Raw genomic sequence first — 13,719 nt, 5'->3', positions numbered from 1 at the left:
CTCTTGGAGAATCAATTTCCTCTGATGACTGTACATGTGTAAAGATTCTTCAAAGGTTAATATCAGTGGTTTTGTGGGGCATAAATCCAGTTTGATCTGGATTAATTATTTCAGTAATATGCTTATTTATTCTAGTAGTAATAATTTTGGTGAGTATTTTTAGATCATTATTTAATAGCGAAATTGGTCTATATGATTGACAGTCCAATGAATCTTTGTCTGGTTTTAATATTAGGATTACATGGGCCTGATAAAATGACTGAGGTAATTCTCCAGTGGCTAAACATTTATTTAGAGTATTTTTAAGGTTGGGGGCTAATAAACGAGCGTGTCTCTTATAAAATTCGATGGGGATGCCATCTGGGCCCGGGGATTTTTGTGCTGGAAAGGAGGAAATAGCATCTAATATCTCCTCCTCTGAAAGTTCAACCTCTAGTTCTATAGCTGTTTCTACTGTTAATGACGGCATATCTAACTGGTTCAGTAGCTGAGAGCTTTCTTGTTGCCTTTTATTGTATGATGATTTATATAGGTTTGTATAATAATCATGGAACATTTGAAGGATTTGGGGGGGGGGGGGGCTAGCCGATATCTCGCCTGACTGCACCCGCATTTCAGGGATATTTGATTGGGTTGTAGGGCTTCTTGAAATATTCGCCAGTAGTTTGCCATTTTTGTCGCCCTTTTCAAAGACCATTTGTTGCCATTCAAGCATTGAAATTTTAGTTAGATCAGTTAAGTGTAAATTTAGGTTCCTCTGAGCATGCATAAGGTCTGCAAAATTAGCGTCGTCTGGGGAGTTCGCATATGTTAGGGTGGCAGTCCTCTCCTCGTCCTGTAGGGAGGCTAAGGTATTATTAAATTCCTTCTTTTTGGCTGAGATTTGACTTATGTATTCTCCTCTAATCGTAGCTTTGAATGCATCCCATTGTATTCCCTCTGTCGCTGTATCTAAATTTACATCCCAGTATTGTTGAATTGCCTTCGTAATCTTTTCCCCAATTTCATTATCATTGACCCACTTTGGATCTAATTTCCATAATGTTCTAGAATACATGGTGCCTATTTTACAAGTAATTTCTAGGGGAGCATGGTCCGAGAGGCCGCTTGGGAGGTAAGTTGCTCCTGATACATTACTAAGAAAATCAACATTGGCAAAAGCTAGGTCGATCCTTGATGCTGTGCGGTGCACAGCTGAAAAATGAGAATATGCTGTAGCTTGTGAATTTTTCCACCTCTACACCTCCGTCAAAGAGAGAGCGTCAGCCCAGCTTGTAAGATCAGAGTTATGGGACCTGTTAACATTAGTCGAGTCCTTTCCCGCAAGGAGAATATTGTTAAAGTCTCCAATTATTAGCAACTTTGCAGGCAGATAGTTTTGTATCAAGGCCATTATGTTGTCTAGAAGAGATTTTTGCAAAGGGGGCGGAGCATACACTCCTACTATACAAAATACCATGCCCGAAAGTATCAAATGCATGATAACAAATCTGCCGTCTGAGTCCAAGTACGTATTTATTATTTTGTGTGTAATGTTTTTATTTATCAGGATCGACACTCCTCTTGAGAAGGTAGAAAAGGTGGAATGTAGAGCCTTGCCAACCCATGGTTTGGATAATGCTTTTGTAGAAGCTCCTTCCAAATGCGTCTCTTGTAATATAAGAATATTAGGTTTGTATTTAGTAACATACTGAAATACCAGTGAACGCTTAAAAGGGGACCGCAGTCCTCTAACATTCCAGGATATTATTTTTAGGGAGGATTCCATGTGTGCCATGACGTGTAATTTTCTATGTGGGTAGCAAGGGGGGCAGATCCAGGGGGGTCGAGTGTACCAGGTACCTGTGAATCACACAATACAGCTGCTGCCATGTCTGTAAGTTGAACTATAGAACTAAAGAACAGTAAACTAAAATACCCTGCTGCAGTATTTAAAAGTGGCTAACTACACCACAGCTTTGTTCCCAAACTAGTAGTTAAGTGACTAGGGAAGAGGTTCCCTGTCCCTTATATTGCGGCACAAACCAGCGTTCAGTGAAATCAAGACCAGAGAAGCAGATTTGTTAGTGAGGTAGAGACAAAAGAAGAAAGAAAGAGAAATTATAGCCCAAAAGAATGAACTGCTGGCTTGTGGATATTCAGAGGGGCGTAGAGGCGGGCAAACATAGCTGCCGCCATCCAGCATCTCCCAGTATTTACTGGGGGTACATAATACTTTTTAAACTGTTGCAAACTGGTAACACTTTCCTCTCCTTGATACCTATGTCCTGGTTACTGGTGTCAGTGTGCATACTATTAGTGTCTTACCATTAGGGAGTTGCAAAACAATCATTCCTTTTCTCAGTTTTATACGCTCTGTACATTCTCAGTGCTGTTAAAAGATAGAACCAAGATATTCCTCCTCTGGTGCCTTGTTAAAAACACACTATTAACATAGTATTAAAAACCATTAAACCATCCCTCTCCACAGAAACCATGATATATATATATGAACCATAAGCTGTATTTTAATACCAAGATAAATGCTACATATATGAAAGATGTATGGGGCTAATGCTTCAAAAATATATAATAACCACTTGATGTGCTCATTTAGCGCTCCTATCAGGGTATGAACCCAGGCTCTGTAGTATTATTTCAATATGGGAAATGAAAAATGATAGTGTGTTATTGAATACCTTAATAAATTGTGATATACCTTTCATAATTGTGTGTGGTGCTATCTATGGGCTATATAGCTGTGCTCCTCATTGAATGTATGTATTCTAGGCCCAAGCACACAATTTATTGCTGGGTGCAGAGAAATTCTGTGTGTAGAAAGGGGGCATTGGCTAATGATTGGTATGAAGTTCAATCCTTGGTTAAAGTTCCTCTAGAAGGTTAAATAGAAGGTTGAATATAGACTGAGAGCAAACTCTGTTTCAGTAGATTTTAGCACAAATGTATCAACCATTAATGCAGTGCAATGCTATGTGGCTATTGATTCTCCACTGCTCCAGCTACACCTCCCCCCCCCAAAAAAAAAAATTGATCAAAAGCGAATAGATCAGATGTGTTGGGGCAGTAGATTACAGGCAGATCTGATTAAAGTAATAAGCTAGAAAAAATTATTCATGGATTGCCAGCCAAAAAGTGCTCACTAATGGTACAATAGTCAGAGAAGAATCGCCTTAGTGGTCAGACAAATGCAATTGAATTGGCAGAAAATAAACCTATTTCATGTCTCAAATTGACTATGAACTATTCTAACGGTGATCATCCATGACAATTTAGTAAATCGGGGGAAAAATGTTTTTTTATAATTGGTTGTGATGTATAGGAAGTACATATTGGTTTCTTGATGGTGAAAGAATCGATGTGTTGCGACATTTTTTTTCTGATCGCATTTGTGTGATTGCTCGTGCAATTCTTCGCTGAAATGATACCATTAGTGGGCATGTTTAGACTGACACTATATTGATGGCAGGTACCACATGGCATACAGGTCAGTGGATTTGGAAAGCAACTTGACAGGACTCTTGCAAGATTTTTCATTACCATAAAATTAGAGTTCTTTGTGGGTGATTTTATTTGGTAGTTGTTTTAATCAGTGTAAGGGCTTTATAATCTTTTTTTTCTTAAGGGCATTAGCTCCACACGACCAAAGGATTCATTTTTTGGTACAGCTGAGCTGTGTACCAGGAACACATTCCAATGTGTTTTGCTCCAGAAGTGAATGTCAGAATGGTAACATCAGCCGCATAACGCATACAATGGTCTGATCTTGCAGATTAGTGCAATTAAGACTGATTCTGTATGTATGATTTTTTTTTGCATTGAAAATTTGTATTTATGAGTATGATTTTATTCTATTAAGGATGAAGTAAATCAAATCTTGGAGACCAACTTGTGGCTTCGCCAGGTAAGTAGTCATATATATGTACAGTCTTCTGTGTCATTTAATAGTATACCACCACGTTGTGCTGTATTTATAAGACGTACAACCGTGGTAAAAAACAGAGAAAGAGAGAAAAAAAATCCTCAAATGAACACTTACTGTAACTACAGACAATATAAAATGTTAACTTAATTATCAAAAAGAAATCTATAGATATAATATCTTAACTGACAAATGTATTAAAGTCAGAGCCATTATGTTGCCATGTCATGAGATCTACCTAATTATATTCTGTTTGTCCTGAAATAGGCAGTAAATGCTCATACACAGGATACAACTTCTCGGCAGATCGTCGAGTCGAAATGATTATTTCCGACATGTGCAATCTGCTCCCAAATGATAACAGGACCGATTTTCAGATCATTACTGCACAAAATCGGTTCCGTTATAGCAGATCAGACATGTTGGAAATTATCGTTTCAACCATACGGTCTGCCAGGAAGTTGTATCATATGTATCAGCCATAATACTGTAGGTAAAACACAGAGTGAAGTGAATTGCTGTCGTTTCCAAAAAGTGCTAGGTTAATGAAAGTGGATGGAGGTGAACCTATAGCTTGCTTTGCAATCACTTTACAAACGCGATTTTGTAGCACACTACGCGCACTTATAAAACAAAAATTGCTATTTGTGATCGTTGTTCATTAACAAGCCCTTTTAAATCACTAGAAGTTGTGCCAGAAACAGCAAAGTACACTGCGCAAGCGCAGTCGCAATCGCTCCTGTAAGTGGGCCCCAGGCCTAAGTCTATGAGGATCTGTATTCAGTGGTACACTTTTGATACATGGCAGTCTGCTGATCATCCAGGTCTTTGATGTCCATATCTCTGCTATTTTTGGAAAGGATCTGATTACTTCTCTCTACAGAAAGTTTGCTATATTAGCCTAATATAGGTGCATGTGGGTGTGTGGTGTGTGTATCTCACTAATATTGTAAATGGCAAAGTTTGGATGTTACTCAATCACGCAACAATGGCTGAACGGATTTGAATGAAATTTGGCACACACATAGTACAATACCAGGAATAACATATGGGATAGATTTTATCCCCATAAGCAAAAAGTGGGTGGAGAAAAATACAAATTTCACTGGGAAAATGTGAACTGCAGCCATTCTACACTGTTTATGGCAGGGGTCTCAAACTTTGCACAGTTTGTTCACTAGGTGACTGGGATTCATATTCAGAAAAGTGGGTGGAGCCTACAAAAGCCAATCAAAATTCTCCTATTGATTTTCAAGGGGAATATTTAATTGCTGCCATTCTTGCACTGTTAATGGCACAAGCCTAAAACCTGGTACAGTTGATGATTGAGTGACTGGGGTTCAAATTAAGCAAAGGCGTGGAGCCACAAACAGCCAATCAGATTTGTTTCATTTCAATGCAAATGACTGATGCCAAAGACCGCAAAGCTCACAAACTAGGTCATTGAATAATTGAGTAATTGTGTGTTAGGGTTAGAAAAAATGGGTGGGGCCAACACCAGCCAAACACATACCCAGGCAATGCCGGAGCATCAGCTAGTATTCAATATATGTGTTAGAAATCTAGCTAAACTAGTGCTCTAACTCACAGCAGTGTATGTAATTGTTCTGCCACAGCACCTTCACAATCTTCTTCTAGTTTTGAATTGAGAGAAATATGAAAATATACGGTCAGCCTTTGATTCTTAGAATTAGTGGTACTTCCCTGCCCATCATGCTGTTCCTCTGGTTTTAACGCTTCTGAATCACTTATCAGGAAAAGAAAAATACACAGCCCATAAATTTTAACCATTGATATGCATGCTTGTTCCAGTTCAGGAACACAAAAAACAGGAAAGGCAGAGGATCAGCTTGACAGCCAGGAAATAATTATTTATTTATTTATTATTAAATAAATAATTTATTTCATTTGCTTTTATTGCTTATTTCTTATAGATCTGGAGAGATTACAAACTGAAGTGGAATCCAGTGGATTTTGATGGCATTGAATTTATGCGTGTTCCAGCAGACAAAATCTGGAAACCTGACATTGTATTATATAATAAGTAAGCAAACTATTTTAATAATATTAAAGCATTGTTTCATAGTGGGACAACTCATGTATACAACATTCTCTTTCTGCAGTGCTGTTGGAGACTTTCAAGTGGAAGGAAAAACTAAGGCCTTGCTTAAATACAATGGTTTAATCAACTGGTCCCCACCAGCAATATTTAAGAGCTCATGCCCAATGGATATAACATTTTTCCCATTTGACCATCAGAACTGTTCGTTGAAGTTTGGGTCCTGGTCATACGATAAGGCAAAGATCGATCTTTCCATTGTTGGTTCAAAAGTTGACATGAAGGATTTCTGGGAAAACAGTGAATGGGAAATTATAGATGCCTCTGGATATAAACACGATATTAAGTATAATTGTTGTGAAGAGATCTACACAGATATAACTTATTCTTTTTATATCAGAAGACTCCCCATGTTCTACACTGTTAATTTGATCATGCCATGCCTCTTTCTTTCATTCTTAACAGTATTGGTTTTCTACCTTCCATCTGACTGTGGGGAGAAAGTCACTCTCTGTATCTCGGTGCTGCTGTCGTTAACTGTTTTTTTATTGGTAATCACTGAAACAATTCCTTCAACGTCTCTTGTAATTCCACTTGTTGGCGAATACCTTCTTTTTACTATGATATTTGTAACTCTATCCATAGTGGTCACAGTATTTGTGCTTAACATCCATTACCGAACCCCAACGACACACAAAATGCCTGAATGGGTAAGAAATGCTTTTCTCAAACGCCTGCCTACATTACTCATGATGAGAAAGACCGTGGAGAAGAAAGACCGACCTTGTTCTAAAAGAAACAAGAAGAAGACCTATGGCAAGACAGGAAGACTGATGAATTCACAGTGCAGAGATCTGGAAGAATTTGAAGATGAGACTTGTTACCACTGTATGAGAACAAAGGAACAGAGTGCAAGGAACCGCAAGCAGCATCAGCAGGAAGCCTGTAACGCAATCCAACAGTCTTCAGTAGAGCTCCAAGGTGTTGTTGACAGCATTCAGTTCATGGCAGCGAATATCAAAGATCACAATGGCAGAAAAGAGGTAAGAATTATATGTAGGAGGTTCCAAGAAGGACGTGTGCATTACAAGTGCGATTTCATATGAGTTAAACAATGGTTACCAATGCAATTGTATTCTGATATACTGTATTTGCATTATTTTAAGGAGTGAGCATGCATTAAATAATGCCGCTCATCTAAAGCATTATATTCTTTTAAAAAGGTATAATTGAAAAGCTTATTGCCCGAAAATCCATGTACATGAAAAGGCGAATCTTCTAATAGAAGCAGAGAAGCGGTGCTGGCACTGCGGTGTAAAGTGCAGTGAAATGATGGGGGGGGCGTTTATTAAATACCCGACCACCTGGTGCATCAGCAGTAGAATCAGTGTGCTCTGGCTATGTAGGTAGTCTGCATTGAGTCGGCACTGTTGGTGACTGCTTTATTCAAACTTTTAATATTACTCTACATCGCAATGCATACTGTGCAAAAAGGCAAATTGACACGTACCAGTGAATGGAGGAATGATGGTGTGGCAGTGCTGACAGCAATTTTGCGCTTGAGGCGGGTTCCTCAGGCATGAAATTCGGGGGGGGGAGGGGGGTGCCACTTCCTGCAATGCCACCCACTGTACTATAAATGGACGGCAATGCAGGAAGTGAAGAGAGTGGAACGCACGCTGGAACGTGGAAGAGGTGAGTACTCCCCACCCGCTGCCTGACAATATACGCAGCTGCATTAATAGCCGGAGGGGGAGCGCAGATCGGGGGACTCAGGTGAGGGAGGGGGGGTCTGACCCCCCCTCCCCGCCACTGTGCCTAATACCCCCTTTCTGCCCGCTACCCCCTCCAGGTTACCTATTATGGGGGGGGGGGGTGTTATTATACTGGGGGAGTGGCGTTTTTTCACAAATTTGCCTCAGGCAGCGGAAAGTCTAGAACCGGCCCTGAGCACGTTAAAGGATACTGGAAGTGACATGTGACATGATGAAATAGATGTGTATGTAGCACACAAATAACTATGCTGTGTTCCTTTTTTCTTTCTCTGCCTGAAAGAGTTAAATATCAGGTATGTAAGTGGCTGACTCAGACAGGAAGTGACTAGTGTGACCTTCACTGATAAGAAATTCCAACTATAAAACACTTTCCTAGCAGAAAATGGCTTCTGAGAGCAAGAAAGAGATAAAAAGGGGAATGTCTTATCAATGAGGGTCACACTGTAGTCACTTCCTGTCTGAGTCAGGACTGAGTCAGCCACTTACATACCTGATATTTAACTCTTTCAGACAAAGAAAGAAAAAAAGTAACACAGCATAGCTATTTGTGCGCTGTGCACTGTACATACCCATGTCTATCTCATCATGTCACATGTCACCTCAGGTATCCTTTAAGTGCAAAACGGCCAGCAGTACTGACTCTCGCCTCCATTTTAATAACATGAAAAGGTGAGTTTGGAATTGTTGAGAACTGTTTTATCAGATTTATACTTTATATTGGTTTGTTTTGCATGTTGACAATAGGAAAGCAGAGGTGCACTGCACTTATTGAATGCACTCTTCCAGGTCACCATTTGTACATAACCATACAAATGAGGTACTTGAACTTCTTCATCTTGCTGTTGGTGGATAAGGTAAAAGTCTTAGAAGTAGAGATAAGACTTTTTTTGTATACGTTTGAGCTTTCATGGGTGTTCATGATCAGCTCAATATGTATAACGTAGTTAAATAGCGTGATCAAACATTTCCAGTGCCAAAAAGTGCTGACTTTTGTTTGGGTTGTAACCAGTGACATAGCAACAAGGAATACAACCGCACCATGGCCCCTGACCTGAGGGACCCACATGGGGCCCTTCTCCAGTCACTGCATTAGCTCTTTATTGGTGGGGAAAGGTAATAATCACCTCTGTATGTGCTTTAGTGGTAATCAATGACTAAACCAGGTATATGTGAGGAATTAGCTATGTCTACTGCCTCAGAGACAAATTACTTTCAATTGAATTTCAGTGATTATTGTGTGGGCATAGTCTTTAATGGCCCATATACTGCACATTTTGTTCAGTTATTTAAGTATAAATGGAGCATCTGACTAAGAAAGATCCGTAAATACCTTTCCTTTTATAGATATCTTGTAGCATGAATTTTACTTTAACTGACTTAATAAGGAACAGTGCCCTGAAAGTAGCTGGAATCCATCTATACAGCACGTATAATGCAAACACAGGTTTGTATCAATTCAATGAACAAAAGGTGGTGTGTGCTATCTTTTGCTAAGTTACATTTAGCTTAAAATATACACAGTTAATAAACGCTGTGCAAGCAGTATGGAATATGATGACAACTCGAATGCTGAATTCAAGTTAATTTATAAGATCTCCACCTCACTAGTCACCGGGTTTGCTAGATGGGTACAGACAAAACTGTAATCCCATTAGTAGACTACATCTCCCAGCCTGCACCACAGCGGAGTGTGACATCACTGTGGGTACTTTAAACCTGTGATTCTCTGGCACAGGAAGCAGCATAATGGATGCCCTCATTGAGCAGCCCCTCATAAGTACAATTCATGTTGCCATTTTAAATCATTGTTTAACATAGGTGCTCGGGCCTTTTAAGGTTAATATATTGTTTTGTTTAAGTGATCATTTTGCTTTGCAGGACATTAGTAAACTTGTTCAAATAATGTTTTAAATAGAACATCATCTGCATTTTTTATGTAAAAGGATCTGTATGACATTGTGTGTTTCTGTTATTTCAGGAAGAAGATGATTGGAAGTATGTCGCCATGGTCATTGACCGAGTCTTTTTGTGGGTCTTCATAATTCTATGTGTTGTGGGGACTACCGGCTTATTTTTACAGCCAATAATAGATGGAAACAAATGATACGAAATTTTATATAACTTTTTTTTACAATGCCATTTTGTATTATTGATAAGGACACTGTTCATACAAACATACACGTATATCCAGTTCAAGTGTTCTCCAACCTTCATAAATCAGAGCCTATGCATTGTAACATCTAACAGAAGACAGTGCACTTGCGTAGCACAGTATAGCTTATGCCAGGAAATGGGTGCAGTAAATAATAGTATGTTCACATTTGCCGGTTCTAAAATGCAACAGCAACACAAGATGAAATGTTCCCAAAAATAACTCTGCCCCCACAAACACACACTCAAGCATTTTGCCACATCACATACCTCACTGCTGCACTTGTTCTAGCGCCACTTGATTCTTAAAGGTCAGCTATCAAAGTTAACTAAAATTCTAAATGCCACATATATTTCCAGTAATTACTAGCAAAATTTTTCATCTTTTCATTTTTTATGTGAAGAAAATATGACATTTACAGAGAACAGTTTTCACTGAGGGCATTACTATGGAGGATTGGTTATAGCACATCCAGCATACAGAAACAATCTTCACTGGTTGTAATCCTGTGAGTAAAATGTCTTCAGAATGCTAGAAAGTAGAAATACAGCATCATATCGAGTATAAATAACTCATCAGCTGTTCCTGTGTCTCTGTCTGCCTCACGCAGTCTAAAGTAAACAGGGTTTACAGCCAGGAAGAGCTCATTCTGAAGGGGTCCTTGTCTGTAGCTAAAAAATCTCTCAGCTTTTCTCATATGATCTGTGAGAAAGCATTGTGTGTGTGTGTGTGAGCAGGGCAGAAACAAACAGTAAATAATTCCTCTGTGAATAGTGACAGAGAAGGGGAACCTATCTACATGGTACAGCTCTTACCCCAATGCTGACTTTCGTTACAAAAAGCTGATACATTCGACATTCCTTTTACACGGGCTGTGATCAGAGACTTCTGAAAAGGTTTCTATTGTTGCTGGCTAAAAGCTCTATAGGTATGTGGGTTTTACAGAGGGACAGTTTCTTTGATAGTTCCTCTTTAATATTAATGTTCTAAATTAAACAAAGCAAAGCTGTTTGCTTAAAGGGAACCTAAGGTGAGAAAAATATAGAGGTTGCCACATGTATTTCCTTTTAAACAATGCATATTGCCTGTCTGGCCTGCTGATCCTCTGCCTTCAAAGCTAATGTAACCCCATGTGTAAAAAAAAAAGTCAGATACTCACCTAAGGAGAGGGAAGGCTCTGAGTCCTAATGAGTCTCCCCTCTCCTCTCCCAGTGCCCGGTGGATCCTCCGGTCAAATCCTCCGCCGTGGGGACTTCGGAAGTCTTCGGGAGCACTCGGGCTCCCGAAGGCCGGCAGCTCCATACTGCGCACGCGCGAGTACGTCATAGACACGGGCGAGTGCGTCTATGACGGCACTCGCGCATGCGTAGTATGGAACGGCCCATCTTCGGGAGCCCGAGTGCTCCCGAAGTCTTCCGAAACCTCCCGGAAGTGCCAGTATTTGACCAAAACGGTTGAATACTGCTACGGGGGATCCTGAGCGGGACCGGGCACCGGGAGAGGAGAGGGGAGGTCTCATTTGGACCGAGCCTTCCCTCTCTTTAGGTGAGTATCTGACTTTTCTTTTTTTTAATGTCGGTTCCCATTAGCTTTAATACTTTTGGCCATAGTCCCTGAACAAGCATGCATATCAGGTGCACTGACTGAAATCTGAATGGATTAGCTGCATGCTTGTTTCAGGTGTGTGATTCAGACACCATGGCAGCCAAATAGATCAGCAGGACAGCTAGGCAACTGGTATTGCTTAAAAGGAAATAAATATGGAAGCCTCGCTTTAGGTTCCCTTTAAGAATAATAATGGTGTTATGACCATCTCGTAGTGCTTGGTAGCAGAGGCCCTGACCTTTCATTGCGGAAGACAATAGCAACTGACTGAGAATTTCAAATTTGGAATATCACTAATTTCCAGAGCAAGGTCAACAACTCCTTAGGAGTAAGTAAAAGGACATGCACACCTTGTATATTCAGATGCAAAAAAGTCTATATTAAAAGTGCTGACAAGACATACAAAAAAGACATGTAAAGTGATCTGTGCAAGCTATAGTAACATTAGTGCACAGCCAAATGCATGATATACATCCAAGTACAGTAATGCAACATATATGCTATAGCACCATACTACTAACTGGTGCATCAAAGGAATGAAGACAGCACCATGCACTGGCTGAACAACACTGAAGTAATATACAGCAACATGTGACACAACAAGAGTCCATAAAAATCACAGTGTAAAGAACGAACACCGCTGTATTACCCAGACGGCGCGGCGTTTCGGAAATAGATTCCTTTATCAATGGGATTTAGCTGTAGGCAGCTGGAGGCAACAGCAAAGTTGTGCAGAGCGGTGGTGTCCTGGATTAAAAGTCCATGTAGCGCTGTTTATATGCACCTGTTGATCTGGGAGAGAGGGCATCACACCGGGGCCGGCCCTGTGACGTGATGACGTCACGCGCAGACTTCCACAACCTCCATAGTGTTGGCTGGCAAAGGGAAGGAGTGTCACAGAGCTCCAGTCCCAAGATGGCCGCCACGCTTTGTATGGGGATAGGGAGCAGCGCCACAAGTGTATAGTGGTGGCAGAAGGAACTGCAGCTAATTTTAGGACTTAGAAATCCACAGCACTTGTCAGAAGCAATGGGATGATGATGTTGAACGCTGTGATGGTCTTGACATGCTAAAATACAAACAGAATACATGTATGAGTACATCAAATAACACCAGGACAAAAAAATGTTATCCAAGTAGGAGTAGATATAAACTTTTTTTTTAAAATATTAAAAGCTGGAATATCATAGCTATTCATCAGCAGTGTTTAGCTCAATAGAATGATTTGAAAAAGAGTTCTACAGAAAGCATGAAAGGTCAGCTTCCTCATTCAAACCATGAGGATGTATAGTATCCAATTTATACATCCAGAACAGTTCACGCTGCAATAATTTTTTCTCAAAATCACCACCCCTTTTGGCTGGCTGAACTATCTCAATAACACGAAATCTCAGCTGTGAGACGTTGTGAGCAGCCTGCAAAAAATGTCTTGCTAGAGGAGATGTCAAATCTGGGCATCTAATGTTACTGCGGTGCTCGCTGATTCTGTGTCTGATTTCTCTAGAAGTCTGGCCTACATAACCTAGACCACATGGGCAAGTAATAAGATATATGACACCCTTGGAGGAGCAATTGGCAAAGTTTTTAAAGGAGAACCGGGCACCACTTCGTGGATGGGAAAAATAATCCCCTCTCGCTACAAAATTGCACTGAGCACAATGGCCGCATGGGAACATCCCCTTAGGTCCTTAGGTCCACAGAGTCTCCTACAGATGTAAAATTATTTTGTTACCTAACAGTGAGTGGATTGAATCTAATGTCTGTACATAGCTTTGGTACACACCATGCAATTTCCCGGCAGATTGACGGGTCGAATCAATAATTTCCGACAAATTGATTGGAAACCTGATTGGACCTGTCAGAATGTATCTATTCACCCTGTTGATCTTATGGCGTGTACATGGTGTGTACCAGGCATTAGGGTGGAAATAATACTTTATACAGAGTTACTGGGCCTAAAGGTGCATACACATGCTTGAGTACTTCAGCTGAAGGGACTATGACTCAGTCCCTTGGGCAACATTTCAAGGCCCAGTGCTATACGGTTGCGTTGCTATCCTCCAGGCCATGGCAACCCACAAAGGAGCAGTATGGAGTGGGAGGAGCAAGGAGTTAGAACAATGGACGTGACTGATGCTTGGATGAGATAATCTGGCAGTTCAGATCTCTCATCGACATGATAGGATTCATAAATAATTATTCACTATAT

General features: G+C 40.3%; 1 protein-coding gene across 4 annotated transcripts in view; it reads left to right on the top strand.

Moving 5' to 3' along the window:
* The window catches only part of CHRNA6 (cholinergic receptor nicotinic alpha 6 subunit), a 54,849-nt gene extending 44,970 nt beyond the window's left edge, over positions 1–9,879 (top strand). For all 4 annotated transcript variants that reach the window (XM_068233582.1, XM_068233581.1, XM_068233579.1 and 1 more), the window contains exons 3-6: positions 3,857–3,901; positions 5,854–5,963; positions 6,043–7,021; positions 9,732–9,879. In XM_068233582.1, coding sequence (XP_068089683.1) covers positions 3,857–3,901; positions 5,854–5,963; positions 6,043–7,021; positions 9,732–9,857 — 1,260 coding nt within the window. In that variant the 3' untranslated portion in view covers positions 9,858–9,879. The remainder of the gene's footprint in view (positions 1–3,856; positions 3,902–5,853; positions 5,964–6,042; positions 7,022–9,731) is intronic.
* Positions 9,880–13,719: the final 3,840 nt, after the last annotated feature.

The sequence above is a fragment of the Hyperolius riggenbachi genome, chromosome 1 (assembly GCF_040937935.1).
Source record: "Hyperolius riggenbachi isolate aHypRig1 chromosome 1, aHypRig1.pri, whole genome shotgun sequence".
In the NCBI taxonomy this organism is placed as follows: Eukaryota; Metazoa; Chordata; class Amphibia; order Anura; family Hyperoliidae; genus Hyperolius; species Hyperolius riggenbachi.
Note: the sequence above shows the minus strand (reverse complement) of the source record. Positions and strands in the feature narration are given on the sequence as shown.